This window comes from Cyprinodon variegatus, unplaced genomic scaffold (assembly GCF_000732505.1).
Source record: "Cyprinodon variegatus isolate N-32 unplaced genomic scaffold, C_variegatus-1.0 Scaffold47, whole genome shotgun sequence".
NCBI lineage: Eukaryota > Metazoa > Chordata > Actinopteri > Cyprinodontiformes > Cyprinodontidae > Cyprinodon > Cyprinodon variegatus.
Window position 1 is genome coordinate 585,359 of NW_015150500.1, and position 15,761 is coordinate 601,119.

The 15,761-nt window shown below is 36.8% G+C and overlaps 1 protein-coding gene across 2 annotated transcripts in view; it reads right to left on the reverse strand.

Annotated features, from left to right (window-relative positions):
* The window catches only part of LOC107082109 (retinoic acid receptor gamma-A-like), a 33,263-nt gene that overhangs the window by 4,040 nt on the left and 13,462 nt on the right, over positions 1-15,761 (reverse strand). For both annotated transcript variants that reach the window (XM_015370604.1, XM_015370605.1), the window contains exons 2-5: positions 1,968-2,116; positions 823-964; positions 393-556; positions 92-268 (exon numbers count right to left, since the gene is read on the reverse strand). In XM_015370604.1, the coding sequence (XP_015226090.1) occupies positions 92-268; positions 393-556; positions 823-964; positions 1,968-2,116 (632 nt within the window). The remainder of the gene's footprint in view (positions 1-91; positions 269-392; positions 557-822; positions 965-1,967; positions 2,117-15,761) is intronic.

Here is a 15,761-nt window from a genome sequence, read left to right on the forward strand (position 1 = left end):
ATATTTGCTTTGTATGAAGGAGTGAAGCAGCGTGATGAATGGGAAAGCATTAGGGAGGTGGAGGGCTGGTTAAACAGGAGAGGACTTATACCAGAATGTCCAGACATGCAGATTTGAGGAGGGTGATCTGGTCAGCGATGGTGAGCGTAGTGAAGCCTGGTAGTCGCTTGGCAAACTCCACAATCTTTATAATGCACTTAGTGGAAAGCTCACTGAACTTATCCCACAGGCCCAAGTCCAGCTGCACTCTGTGGTCAGCGCTGGAGTTCTGGGAGAGAGAAACAGGGACACTTTTGGTCTGTGTGATCGTGCGGGTTGGCTTTCTTGGAAAGCAGTGAGCCTGAGTGCAGAGGGATGTGGAAACGCCACCATGCATGGAAGTGGAAACTCACTGTGGTGTATTTTCCCAGCTGGCACAGAGATGGGAAGGTCTCTTGGTGAGCTTTGCTGACTTTGTTAACAAGCTCCTCCAGTTCTCCGCTCAGCTCATAGTTCTCAGGCAGCACCACCTCCTCCTTCATGTCCTTCTTCTTCTTGTTCCTGTCATTACGTACGGCTAAAGATATCAAAACAATTAAGGTTAGCAAAGGATATTTTGCTTTAGATTTGCCCTTTTGTTTGCCCACCTAAGTCTTGTAATAAATATAGAATTTATAGCAGGAACTCAAATTCATATTTGAAGAGAGATTTAGCTTAGAAGCACTAATAAAGAGTTTGACTCACAGAAGTTAAATATAAATCTAGAGGACCTGTTAAAGGTGAAAAGATGTGGGACGTATGCTGAATTTATAAAAAGTCACAGATGTTTTCCAGGCCACAGACCTTCTTTGGACATGCCGACCTCAAAGCACTTCTGCAGCCGACAGTACTGGCAGCGATTACGTGTCACTTTGTTAATCTGACAGTTCTTGTCTCGATGGCAGGTGTACACCATGTTTTTCTGGATACTCCGTCTGAAAAACCCCTAAAAAGGAAAAAAATACACTGCCTTAAAAACCAAAAAGAAATCCAACAACATCAAAACGTGGAAAGAAAGATCTAAGGCATTTTCTTATGTTTGTTGGTTTGACAGTAAAATTGAGAATGCCGATTTTATTTTTTAAATTTCTTAAATAAAGAAGTACATAAAGGTTCTAATAAAGCTACTACTGTATCTGAAAAGAGATAAAATATTATATGATTACTATGCTTAGTAATTAGCCAGTCTTAATTTTTTTTAATCTAAGTTCATCCATCCATCCATCCATTGTTTGGCTGTTGATGCAGCTAGGTCTCCACCACATTTAGTGTTTAGGATGTAGGCTAACATGGTCTCCTTTGAGCAGAGCATTGATGATGGGATACCTCTGCAGGATCTCTGCAGGTCCACCAGAGTTCTCCCAGACCCCTTTGCCTGATTGTCTGATTTATTCCCTCCTGCATTGTTAGGATTGTAGTTTAGGGTTTTTCTTTCTTGGCTTGTCTTTGATGTTCATTGTTCTGTATGATATCTTTTTTCCCCTTCTACTTGTCCTCTAACAAACATCCTGCGCCTTCAGAGAACTGGGTTTTATCTGAGATTATATCATATGGATTTTATTTATCGGTGTGAGAGTAAAAAATAATTAATACAAATTCACCTTTTACTTTCCAAACTTTTTATTTGTAGAAATGTCTTAAAAAGAGATGTATCTTTTTGTCCTTCCAAAAGAAAGTTAAGCAGGCCCTATTTTTCGATAAAAAAATAGGCCAAACATATTATTTTAAAGCGCAATTTGACATTAAAAATGAAAGGTTCCTTTGGAAAACACTCATCATATTATGCATATGCAATATAAGTAAGTATGCAGTAGGGGGCAGCAGAAATTAAAAATTTGCACTGCTCACACATCTGTTAGGTAAAAATGAGGCCCCCACTCTAGGTTTCCTTTTAACTGATCCTAAGTTGTTCAGTTTTCTTTTTTCCTTGTACCTCTGGCTTCATTTACCTTGCAGCCCTCACAGGAGCTCACTCCGTAGTGATAACCAGATGACTTGTCCTGGCACACAAAGCAGGGCTTGTAGACCCGAGGAGGGGGAGGAGGGGAGGGTGAGCTGGGCACCATCTCCTCTGAACTGGTGCTCTGAGTCTCCACCGCTGCAGGGCGAGAAAATAAAAAAAAGAGAGGGAGAGAAAGGTCTCTTTATTATAAGAATACATCTTGTTTGCATTAATCCTTAGAGTCTTTGAAACAATGATGAAAGCAAATGCAGCAGCTGATTAGGAGAGAGTGGTCAACAAACAACCCCCCATCATTCTGCAGGCCACCCTGTGGAGCCAGAAGGGAACAAGCTCAAAAGCAGACATTTTTAAGAGAAAAGGGAGGAGGGTTGGTAGTGGGCTGATTGACAGGGACTTAAAAGGGACACAATTAGCTGATGGCCAGATGGCCCTGCTGATAAAATGCTGATTGGCAGCTGAGCTATGATTGGCTTCACCATTTATTGGAGAACAGGAGGGGCAGTGGGACACCTCTGCTGACTTTTTGACTCACATCTGAAAATTTTGCACGTGTGTGTTTGTGTGCACACCCATATGCTTTGTTGCCCGTTTTTTTATTATTATTTGGAAAGTCGTCCAACCACACCTGACCATATCCCAGAGCCTCCATGTGAACAAACAGAGGTGGGATGTTTACGAGACCTCGCCGTCTCCCTCCATTCCCCTCTCACTGACTCGCTAAGGAAAATTTCACACTGTAAAACAGCTTATTTTTGGCAGAGGCCTTCTCCCACCACTACTGAAAAGCATCAATACAAATAATGTTTAACATTTGTTGTTAAGCTTATCAAACTGCGGTTTTCTTAAAAAAAACACAGATAAAAAACAACAACAAAAAAACAAAACAATCCAGGAACACATTTAGAGGAGTCGGCGACAGAAAAGAGGCTGACACTTAACTCATATCAGTGATTGACTGGATATGAATTAAAATACAATATTTTATCTGATCAAACAAAAACACCCCTCAGTGAGGAAGTCTTTACTGAAGGAAGAAAACTTATATTTAGAAACAGTGATGAACATTTTGGAATTAATTTACATAACCTCTTAATGTGTTAAGTGTATTACCACAAAAATAGAGATTTAACCATAGAACATTTTATTTTGTAATGCAACAGGCATGTTAGCCCACGCAGCATGTTTATTAACATATGATCATTGTTAATCACAGACAGTTTACAATCCCTGCATTTTAAACATTTTACCTTCATTTTGAATAATAGCAAGGTCAAGTTTATCTGCAGAGCTGTCTAAGAATGACTACTCTCTAAAAAGTTAAATTTTTTACCCTCTGAGGTGTGAACATTTTAAGTTACCGGTATACTAAGTCTAATATTAAATCAAATGACATGTAGAGTAATTCTTAGTTGGTGAACAAGAGCCTCCAAAGATCCTGCTTCTCCTGACCTGCACTGATTTCCAGGTCTGTTTAAGAAGGTCTTGCTGATTTTGGATGTTTTAGGAACTTTAAAACATAAAAGGAGAAGAAATAGACAACAGTTTTCTTAATAAGATCAACCCCAGTTAAATACTAAAGTAATTTTTTCAGTAACCTTTTTTTCTAAATCTGATTAAATTCACAAAAAAGTGGTTCAAAGTTCAAAGTACATCCTGTTGAAACATAAAGAGAAAGTGGAAAAAAAACCTGATTTATCACCTATTAGACCCCATAAAAGGATACATCTAAATACTTCTTATTTTAAGAATGATTGTTTTGTTCTTTTGTAAACTTTTTATGGTTTAGATACTTAACTTCAACTAAAATCAGCATCAGATGATATGAATTTTGGAAACTAGGGGATAAAGGCCCTTCCATATGATCTCTGATCAGATGTGCCTTTCAACTTTCACCTTCATTCACCCCAACTTCACCTCCTTGAGCCCACGCCTTCCCCCACCCCCTATTTCCTGGCCCTAAATTCCTCAGTGCAGGCTGGGCAGGGTTTAATAGTTGCCCAGGCTCATAACCAGCCCAATAAAGGTTGTGTCTCAGATGGGAAGGGGGCCCCGTCCAGGGTGACGGCCCCTTTATTGGGATCCAGTCACCTTGGGCCGCTATTCACATCAACAGCTCCATCCTTGGAAGACTTCCTAGTAAAAATAAAGAATTTGGGGGTCAAATGCCCCAAAGTCACAGCCCCCCCTGTCACCTTCAATGGACAGCACAGTACTGAGCCAAATGTGGCCCTCACCCCACGGCCACAACCCCAACCTGAACCCCCAGCTTGTCATTAACAAGAGTGGTAAGGTTTCAAACCCAGAGAGGTACAAAGGAGTTATCTAATAAAAACAGAGAAGGGAAAAATGAAAAAGAGAAAGAAAGGGAAAGCAGGAGGTGAGCCCGAGGACAGAAACTTCTCAGTGGACAGGAGGTTAAATAAAACCCTGACTATTTAACTTTGACCTTGACTCATAAAGGCCACTGCTAATGATCAACAGCCTCCATTAAACTTCATAAATTTGTGCAAGTATTAAAAAATGAACTAATCAGCATCAGTTTGTCTGGAAGTAATGTAATTTAACTTCAACTAGACTGCTGATTTTCACAACAAACCCGCTTTCTGGGAAAAATAAACCCTGCAACATAATAAGTTGTTTTTAAATTGATGGCTGGAGGTATTTTGTAAGCCTGTAAGGGATTTTGAAAGAGTAATCTGCAAGTTTTCACACGAATCTCTCTGGATGAATGCTTCCCTCTTCTGTGCTTTTTCCTCTGCAACAAGAAACCAAAAACACACCAACTGGGATCATAGCTCATTAGCAGCCATTCTTTTTTCAGAGACACATCTGCATAATTTAGGAATAATCTGTTGGTTCTAAGTCTCAAAGATACCTTTACAAACATTATTTTCAAGATTAATTATTTTCAAGTTACACCAAGATTGTTTGGCTTCTGCAACACTAGCCGTCTTGGATCTGCTATGAGGACATGCTGCTCAAACATGTATGCACCATTCAGAAACAGGTGCAGAATATTTTTCCCTTGTGAAATAATTGACTTATTTTACCCTTTCTGCAAAGCAGAAAGCTGCAAAGTAGTACTCAAAACTATGTTCAAGATTTGTAAGATTTGTGATATTCTGATAAAAGACACAGTAACCTCCACACTTAATAAACACTCTGAGTGGACAGGAGCTAAAAGTTAACAAGACAGTTGTATTTTATTTTTGCAACAATAAATCTAACCATTCTAATAAAATGACCAAATTTTTCTGAATCCTTTTTTATTCTAATTAATTTAATAAGATAAATTTTTTTTTTCACAAAGGCCAATCAATTTGAACTCTGGTAATGGAAACTTACCAATATATATAAATAGAGCAATAAATATTAATATGTAAACAGTAGATGCTCTGACAATCAAGGCTGGGTGAGGAACTGGTGAAGGCTGGTGACAGAAGCCCTGTTAACACTTTCCTCTGAAAACCGATCCGTGCCGAGTCCGTGCCTAAGGTGGACCTTTTTTTTTTCAATATATGCATACTTTGGTTGTTTATAACATCTGGTATGAATTTTATATCAATAGTAAGAATAAACTTACAAGGCAGCCTTAAAATCAGCCAAATACATGAAAAAAGGCTTGTTTCTTTTCGAGCAGGGCAGAGAGGCTTTTTTTTTTTTTAAAGCACAGCTTCTATTTCAACTGTGACTTGAAACCTAAAGAATATAGCAAAATATCAGATAATTGGATTTAAGATCTTAATCTATGTATTATGAAATGCAATTACAAGTCTTTATTATATTTGAATCAAATAAACTATAAAAAAAGAAACCCTTCAAGATTGTATTATTTAGTAGGTCCATTCAGTTTTTTTGTTTTTTTTTCACATTACACACATTTTAAGCAGTTTTAAATGCTTGTTTTTTTTCAAATTCCCTCATTAAGAAGGTTTAATCTTCTGGGTTTTTCTTTTAAAATGTGATTTTTTTAAGGGGAAGTAAGATCTCTTAGTGTAAGCTAGGCATAAATGGTTTTATGTTTTGGGGTGTAACAGGTGAGCTGCACTGTAACCTGATCATTGCTTTCTGTTTATATAGTAATACTGACAGTGTAAAAGTGGACCTGTGAAAACCAGTGGAAAAATAGCTCCTATTGAACCAGAGAGGCTGTATCTGGCGCCAGCGGAGTGCTAGTGACTGACGCTGTCTGAGCGTGGTGAGAAGAGAGAGGGAGGGAGGAGGGGGATTTTTACCTGGCGTGGAGAAAGAGGGCGAGGAGCCAAGAACTGTCGGCAGCTGTCATCACCCTGAACTAAGTTCAGCCTGGAAAACAAAAAAAAAAATACCTCTCTCTTCCTAACCTACAATTCACCCCTCAGTGTGTTACTCCATCAATCAGCACACAGAGAAGACAACAGCACTCCTGTGAATCCCCTCCATCAGCCAGCTCCCAAAAAGAGCTTCACATCCAACAAAACCACCCGACCTGCAACATATTTTCTTCTTCCTTAACTTTATTTACTCAAACTTGCAACAACAGCAAAAAAAAATCTAAGAAACATCCTGCAACATTTCTACTGCATGATCCTTCGCGCCACTTCTATGTGCCTTCTCTATCTCTTTCCTTTGCCGTTTCCTTTGTGGTTGTTGTCGGATCAGCACATCCCTGTTTAGACAACAGAGGCCCCTCGGAAAGCAGACACCTTCCTTATCTGCTCACAGGACAGAGAGTCGCAGAGGAATCAAGATATTGGTCATGAGACCAAAGTCTGTGAGGGAAATACATTGTGAATAAAAAAACTTTGTTAAACCGAAAACAAAAAGTTAAAACTTTTATTTAACCCTATTCTCATAAAGAAACATGAATTCCCTGCTTTCTTATCGCCAGGTTGTCTAGTTTACTAACTAGCCAGTGGATTAATTTCCTCTTAGGTATAAGTATTACATAACACAGACCATCTATTTCTTTTAGACTCCCCCAAAAAATGTAAAGACAGGCGTACATTTCATTCCATGGAGTCCAGTATTGTTGTCATGTTAATCTTTATAGCTCACGAAATGATCAACAATCAACAGTTGCTGGCAAAAACCTTGCCTGTAACTAAAATGTGAGCAGGACTGAGAAAAAGCAGACAGCTGAACACTGTATCCCTTTGGTGGATAATATGGAAGGTGGAAAAATATCCCTTTACCTGCAGCAAGTCTCCATAACAACCGTTAATCGCTACTAACACGCTTGCCAGTTATTTTGGGTGGCATGCCTGAGTCATATTTTTATTCTATTTATCGCAATGTATAATTTCGTTAGACAGTAAAATAACACATTTTAGAATGAAAATGATAAAATCATAATTACAATTTGAAGTTGACAGTTTTGGGATTTTAGTAGTTTATTTTATATTAATATGTAATTTACCAAGTTGGACATTTATAATAGCCACTGCACTAACTAAAATATTAGCTTCACTAATGCTAAAGTCTTAAACTAATATACGTGCTAATTTCTAACTGTTAGTCTGCTGGAATCCCTTGACATTTTCTGCTGCTGCGTAGAGCATGTTGCACAATACCATCTTATTAGTCGTATATGTAATAAGTCAGTAGCATACCATCAGCTAGCTGGTCGTATCACATGTACGTATAGTGAGCCAACAAAGGGGTTAACATAGTCTTTGAGACATACCCAGAACAGAAAGGATGAAAATGTTAATTTTGTTGATGAATTCTAATTTGTTTCTAAAAGTTAGCAAAAGACACTAATTGAAATATGAGTTCCTCTGTTAGCTGTTAACAGGAACTAACTGAAAATGTGCAAAATGGCTTTATGTCCACTGTTAAGCACAGTGGGGATCTGTAATGCTATGGGCCTGTTCCCTGCCAAAGGCTCTGATGCTTTGCTGTGCCATAAATACTAAAAACAATGCTTTAACTGAAACGTTTAAAGGTAGGCTTAATATGGGGACATTTGGCAGCTGTGGCGTTGTAGGTAAATCTGTCCCTTTTAATCTAACATTGCCCTCCAACACTTCACTACTATATCCGAAATTCTTTGTTGAACTGAAAGCCACTAACAATGCCTTTGAGCAAGGATTTGTTTTTGGTAAAATTCCTGATTTCTCTGTAGAAATGTATTTCCAGTGAAACATGCCTCATACAACTTTTAGTAGATTTGAATATACTTGTTCATTTAGTTTCAGGATGAGTAACTCTTCTGGTATTTCTGTGGAAAAAAACAAAAAAAACAATGTGTCTTCATGCTTTAACAAATAGGTCAAAATACTTGACTCATACATTATGATAACATATAATTTTAAAAGTTTAAATCACCCAGCCTAAGAGTACAAGCATGGTTGCCAGAAACACTCAGAGGGAACTTGAGATCATGTAAGCACTAACGATAAAGGCCAATATTTTCTTGACTGGTCTGAACTATTAAACATAAACTAGAGGTTCTTCATATTGTCCAACATGCCCTCATCTGACAACAGAAAGGTTACAGTATACATCTAAATTCTGGGAATCACACCAATTTATAATTGATTAGCAAGATGAAACCTATTATAGCACTATTTTAATGGTACAATTAATGGTTGCTTTTATTTTTACTCAACATTAACCAGTGCATGACAAAGTAAAATAAACTTAATAATAACCAAAGATATATAAAATATAACATATGGACATTTGTAGTAGAGCAACAATGTAAAAAATGATATATAAATGTGAAATGGTATTCTATCATGGTCAAACTCTCAAACATGTTTTTTGTCTACAAAATCATAATATGAATTTAAATGTAACTATCTATACATTTCTATATTTTAGTATGAACTTGATTTTCTTATGCCACTGATAAGACTTAAAGGTATAGAGGACAATTTTTTATTTCCTGGTGGATCATCAAAATAAGTTGTCCTCTTGATTGTCAATCGTTTTGGTGATATGTTTATGTAAAGCTGTCCTACATGCTTGTCCCATTAGCTATCTTTTTCTGTGCCTGTGCGCTTTCAGGTGTATATATGTGTGGTGAGCTACGGTTTCAGACAGTCATTGAAGCTCACCTTTCTCACCGCAGTTCTTTGAAAAAGGCAGAGGGACTTAAGAGAAAAAGTGTCTACGAAGTGTATGAGAAGAAATGAAAGGCCTCTGGAGAGGCAACTTTATCCTGGAATGCTTTGCTCGAAGAGCTCTCCTCACAAAGCATTGTGGGATTTGCCGCCATAGGCTGTCTCTACCCGACAGCGGGGACTAATAACAAAGATGGCACAGGCACGGCAAAGAGGAGGAGGAGTTACGTCACCAACAGGGAGCAAAAAGCAGTGATCATCTGTCCAAATGGTCAGTTAACTGAGTTTTCTATAAAGTCTCCTATATAGCCCCAGCTCTATATAGTGATTGAGGGATTTAAGGGTTAGGGCGGACGTTCAGGCACAGTAAGCTTGTATGAGCTGTGAGAACAGCAACTGTTAAACAGAGCATGCACAGGAGAAATGGGCTTGTGCACGCTCTCACACGTGTTTAATAGGTGTTTTCTTTCGGGACTGGGTATAGGGTTGTGCATATGCATTTTTTTTAAGTGGAGAGGGCATCTTTTTCTTAAAAATTTGCGAAAATCCTCCACCATACCTTAAAGAACAGTTAAATCTAACCTCTTGTTTCTCTGAGGCATAAACATTGTGACAGATAGACCCATTTCACTCAGCAGTTCTACAGAAGGAGAAAGGATGGGGAACGTGCCATTCGAGTAATGAAGACATACGTCGATCTTGACCAGTTAGAGAATGGCTATAAGAAAAATAGGCATTTTATAGCTTTTCCAAACACCTGAAACGGGCTTATATGAGAATATTTAAATGATATTACAGTTGGTAAACTGCTGCAAGGAGTGGCCTTTTGGGTCACCAAATCTACACAACCACCTTACCATGTTATGCCAACCAGTTATTTGGGAGGTATGCCAGGAAAATGCCGTTTCTGTCCTACCATCACAAGTATAAACATTTAGAGTTTGCTAAACAGACTTTAACTGGAACTGTGTGTCTCAGTGGAAATTAAGATCTTCATTTTTTTAAGAAAAGACAATTCAGATAGGCTTAAAAATAAAACAAGGGAAGAAAATTTGGAAAATCACCCTTATGTGCGTATGAAGTGCCAGATCTGTGTTGCTCTGGGCCTGTTATGGCTTCAAATCCTGTGCATAGCATCAGAACCCTTTGAATTAGGACTTTTCTTCCCATAGAAAATTATAAATTTTGTGACTGTTTTTTTTTTTTTTTTTTTTTCAAATTATAAGATACAAAAAACTTTAGCAATAAACATGCCTCTCATCAGGCACAAGCACGGCTACTTCGATTCCGAACTTTATTTTTATTTTTTTATGTCTTTGTACATTTTTACCAGGAATGCTAATAAATGTGAAAGGCAGCGTAAATTTCTCACGTGATTATGTAAAAATAAATTTCATTGAAGGTAAACAAAACCAATACCCCTTTAAACCTCACGCCTTACTCTAAATAGACTCTTGAATTTTATCTCTGGTGTAAAAATCTGTTTATTTCTATAATCTCTACCCATAAAATGTTCAACAGCTTAGAGAGGGATGTGTGTTCAAATATATGTCTCTGTTCTCCTGTTTTTGGCATCAAAGTGAGGACATTTTTCTGGTCGCCCCTTCCTTTTTAGCTAACGGTTAGGTCTAGGACTAAGGTGTAAAGTGATCTTAGGTTGAGGATAGGGTAACGAATGCACTGGGAATGGTTAGGTTTAGGGTTATGCATTGACACATGGGTCAATCGGACAGTGTGATATGGTTCTCCATGGTTCTCAGAATACAAGAATATCCACAAACATGGAGATGAGATAGAGAGGAAACACTGGGAGAAACATCAAACTGTTACGACACAATTTATTTGAAAAGGAAATCTAAATAAAATTATCCCAGATTCCCTCACAGATGCTCAAATATTCTGGATGTGTCATTGTTTGGGTTGCTGAATCATGAGCATAACATGTCTAGTGAGAGCCACTACTTATAAATGCTGAGTAAGTATTTACTGCAGCTGCAGCAGCAGGGAGGGGACAGGGCATATCTCCCATACAATGGCTTTTATCAGCTGTTCTAAGTTCAATACCAGAGGCAGCCCCTTCCCCTCGTCTTCCCTCCCCTGCTCCGACCTTCACTAATAACCCCTCTTCCCCCCTCTGTCCTCTCCTGCCTTCCTGCCCTGGCAGGAGGAGGAGTCCTTCCTGTCATTGGCAGCGCCTTTTAAAGGGAAGACTGTGAAAACCAGGCTACTGTCCAGGAGATGGTTCCATAAAACACACACCAAACACTTGAAAAGAAGGAACACACACATTTGCAAATGCTTGCTTACAGGGAAGTGTGAGAAGTGTAAAAAAAATGGTATATAGTATTTCTAGCAGCGATATCGGCCAACAGAGAATAACCTAATGATGATACAAGACAAACGTTTAAAAGTTGGACATTAGATCTGTGTTTCCATCCATGTGTGAAGAGTTCGTCTGCATAATGAGGTGCGGGGGTGTTTATGGGACAGGTTGTTAAGTTTAAGTTTGTCCCTCCTGTCCCTTTTGTCCCTTTCTTTTTCTTTTTTTTTTTTTTTTTTTTTACAACATCCCATAAACCCAGATGTGTTTATATTTTGTGTCTTTTTTTGATATTACAGTCAATATAGTCACATCCTTTCTTCTTTAACCATTTGCCTCCTTGGATCATTAAATAAATAAAAGTGAAGAGCTGTCATCTTGAACTGTTTTACATTTTGCTTCATTACAACAACATATTTTATGTATTTTATTGGGAGACTGTTAGTAGAAAAACACCAAATAGTGAATGAATATCACTGTAAAGAATTTTGATGTTTTCAGCATAGATTTTTAGAAATCAAACCCCACCTCCGTCTGCAGCTCCCAGCAATAATATTTTATAGAACCACAATTTGTTTAAATAACAGCTTCTAGATATGACTTCACCAGCTTTGCATGCTCTAGTGACTACAAGATTATTCATACACATTTCTTTTTGCAGAATAGCTCAAGCCTTCTCTTTAGACATCAATAATAATGTCTTGATACTGATTTTGGTCAGTACTTTAACTGTGCCATTCTGACAAATAAATATGCTTTAATTCTATGCATTTGGTTGTAGCTCTGACTGACTTTTTGGGGTTATTGTTCTGCTGAAAGGTGACGGGAATCTCAACTGAGCTGCAAAGGGCGTCTTGGCAGTTTCTCTTTCTTCTGCAATGCAGTTGTGTCATATTCTTTCCATTTCAGAGGATGGATTTAACAGTGCTACATGAGATTACAAAGTTTGGGAAGTTATTTCATAATGCTGCTTCACATTCCTGCTTATACGTATCCTTGAACTGTTTGCTGTTTTTTTTGGTCTCCATGATGTTCTCTAAGAAACCTCAGAGATTTTCACAGGGCAGATAGATTATTTTGCACAACAGTGGATGATGATAATCTGACCTCTAAATACATTTTAATGCTCTGGATTTTATTGGGGTAACAGATTGAACTGGTTTAAACAGACTTGTGGATACAGGATTTTAGATATTATTAGTATCTATATTGATGTATCACATGAGATCAGTGAAACATAAATAGAGGTTTTTGTATTACTAGAAGTAGAAAAGTTCTCCTATAGGAAGGTCCTTTGACTTTCTACCACACTTTATTTACACCAATTTAACTGTACAGTTACCGTTGTTCTATAAAACCCGACTAACCTTTTAAACATTAGAAAGGTATTAAAACATTTTCAAACTTAAAAAAACAAAGTCTGTAATGGCTGATATGGGCTGAGTGCAAATTTGGCTAAGTTTAAACACCAACAGCTAAAACTAAATCGCTAATCTGCTGCAATACTTTATAATTATAAAGTGGCTCTAGAATAAAGATTTTGAGCTGATTTAAAAAGTATTAGATTCAATCTTCTGATAAAATCATGATAAAATCTTCACCATCTTAACAACAATATTAACGAAAAGCCAATGTCAGGTTAAGCTAAAAAAAAAAAAAAAAACTGTTTAAAATGAATATATAAATAAATCGAATCCCTGCATTTGGATGTTTCTAATTTAAACACAGTTACACATGACCGAATAATTGTTTCTCTCTTTCTAGAAGGACTTTTAGCTTTGGTATTAATAAAAGTCATTAAGTGGCTTGATTCAATACCTTCAACAAAAAGTTTCAAGTCACACCCCTAAAATATATCATAGTTTTTAAATGTATTTCATAACATGCACATATGTGTGGTATTTTTACAGATCAAAAACCATAGAACTGTATAGAACTCTTTAAAATATTTATAGAGCTCTAAACATTTTAAGCTTTTTTTTTTTCAACCAATGGAGTAGTAGAAAAACAGCTGAGGTCATTCTTGTATAATCATCTAACAGATTCCCTTATATTTTCCATATATTCTAGCTTTTATCAATACAAAGTAGTAGTTTTATTTGTTTTCTGGGGGGTGCTCTGACAAAATATGCTTATTGCTTTAAATGTTTGAGCTTGGAAGGTTTAAAAAAAGTTACCTAAACATCTCCACTGCAGTCTGCATCTAAATTTAGCTGGAGATATTTAGGCCTAGAGGAAGACTATGTGACGACTAGACATTAAATGTCATCTATTTCAAAGTTGCTCTGGTCAGGGTGAGATATAAACCCAAACAAATGTGCAATATGATGCAAAAAGCTTTAAAAGTACAGAGAAAAAAAGCTGTTCTTCTGAAAGCTGTGGTTTATTTTTGCTCATATATATACAGTAAGTGTGACCTTTTCAGTTTCAGAAATCATTTAGATCAAAATTCAATGATTTCTCACAATTAAAATTATATTTTTTGCAGGTAGGTTACTGTCTGAAACCTACATACATTCTATTAATTCAAACAAGGTGGTAAGTTTCAACTCTTGGAATTTATTCAATTCCAAAGAGATACTTGCACATGCATGTGTTTTCATTATGTATGTGTTTTATGAACTTGAATCAATTAATATTCTTAAGCAAATACAGAAAATATTCATTCATTATTCTTGTCTTTACATAAAAAAGAAAATAATGAAGCTCTACCTTATATTTGGGATCTGATTTTTCCATTTGTTCCCAGCAGAGATCCTTTCTTGCAGAATACAGGTTTGGTAGATTAACATTTTTCTGTCCACTTTCATCTCATGCTTGCTCAGGCCTGTTGGTCTCAACAAAGTCAGTGACTGGGTGCAGTCAGAGAGGCTTTCTTAGATAAATGATCTATTACCAGCTGCTACAGTTTAGATGCGCAAATTACTTATTTGTGTCTTAGTAAAAATAGATTGAAAATTGTTTAAAAGTGTTTCTTCATTACTTTAAAAGTCATATTAATGCAAATATGAGATTCTCTTGTGGACCGCCATTCAACCGAAGATATTATATAAATGATAATTCCTAAGAAAATATCAAATGCCGCAGAAAAACGTGTTGAATGTAACTTCTACAACAGATAAAATTCAAGTCACTTCTACATCTAAGTATGGATAGTGACTGTAACAGCAGAATCTCCCTAATGTTACGTAGTTCACTGTGTTCTGTCAGCTTCATGATATGAGGGGCTAGTGTCCGGCCAGCTTTGAAGAGCCAACTTTAAAGTCGATGCCAGGGGACAAAAATAGATTATCACTGAATGAAGAGGAGAATGGCTTCCCCTAAAGGCATGAAATACCTTAAATCCCAAATTCCAGATTCATCCTGCCATTCTTCTCTCATCCCTCTTCTCCTTTAAGAGACAAATGCCCACAAACACCGCCTAAATCACTGAATTAGCTCTTTCTTATTGTAGCCGATTAATCAAAAGTGCTGCTTTTACACAGCCTAAGAGGCGTAAGGTGGTCCACATGCTGGCAAATATTAAACAAGCATTATTAGATAAAACAAACACACCATAAAAAAGGGGGCAAGCAGAGTTTACCATGTCTGTCTTGCCTTAAATACCAACAGAAGCTAAAACAAAGGAAGAAAGAGAGCTGCTGATCTGAGGGAAAGAAAAAAAAAAAGAAATATAAAGGGGTTATTTAGAAGTGGATTCAAAGCTCCATCTGAAGTTATTATTCAGTTGATTATTATAAATTTCCACATTTATAATAACCAACGTTTTTTTTTTTCTTTTTGGCTTGTTAATTTTTGTTTCTCCCCCCCAAAAAACAGTCTGAAATATCTTCCAGAGTCAGCATCATGGATTGATAACCATTATAAAGCTGCAATAGTTTTATGATATCAAGAAAATATACATAATAAATGTTCAATATCAGTTGAGTTGTTCTATTTAATTTTTCTCTAAATGTGTTTTTCATTAAAATGAAGGACATATTGATTATTATAAGCGTTAATATGGTATAGCAACATCACAAAATTGTCTATGGCACTTATTGGATATTAATATCTGTCAAAAATATAGAATAGAGGAAGTAAGTAGGAGTAGTTTAAAAATGTTATTTTGTGTAGTTTTTGGTCTTTACAGAGAAACCATCTTTTTTACTAATAATTTGAAATGGTTGAATTTGTCTTTCTCCAAGTGTATGAGCTTCAAGCACTGTTATTCTTTGGTGACTAGAGCAGAAGAAAACTCTGAGCCTTTCACCTGGTTCAATGCACCTTTAAGGTTTCTTTTTGTTTATTTATTTATTTTTTTTTACTTTGGTTGTGTTAATGGATATTGAACATATAGCAATTGTAATTTGATCTCTGTGTTTTACTTTTTTCCCTCACTTTTTGGAATCCCTTTAAATTTCCTGGTGGG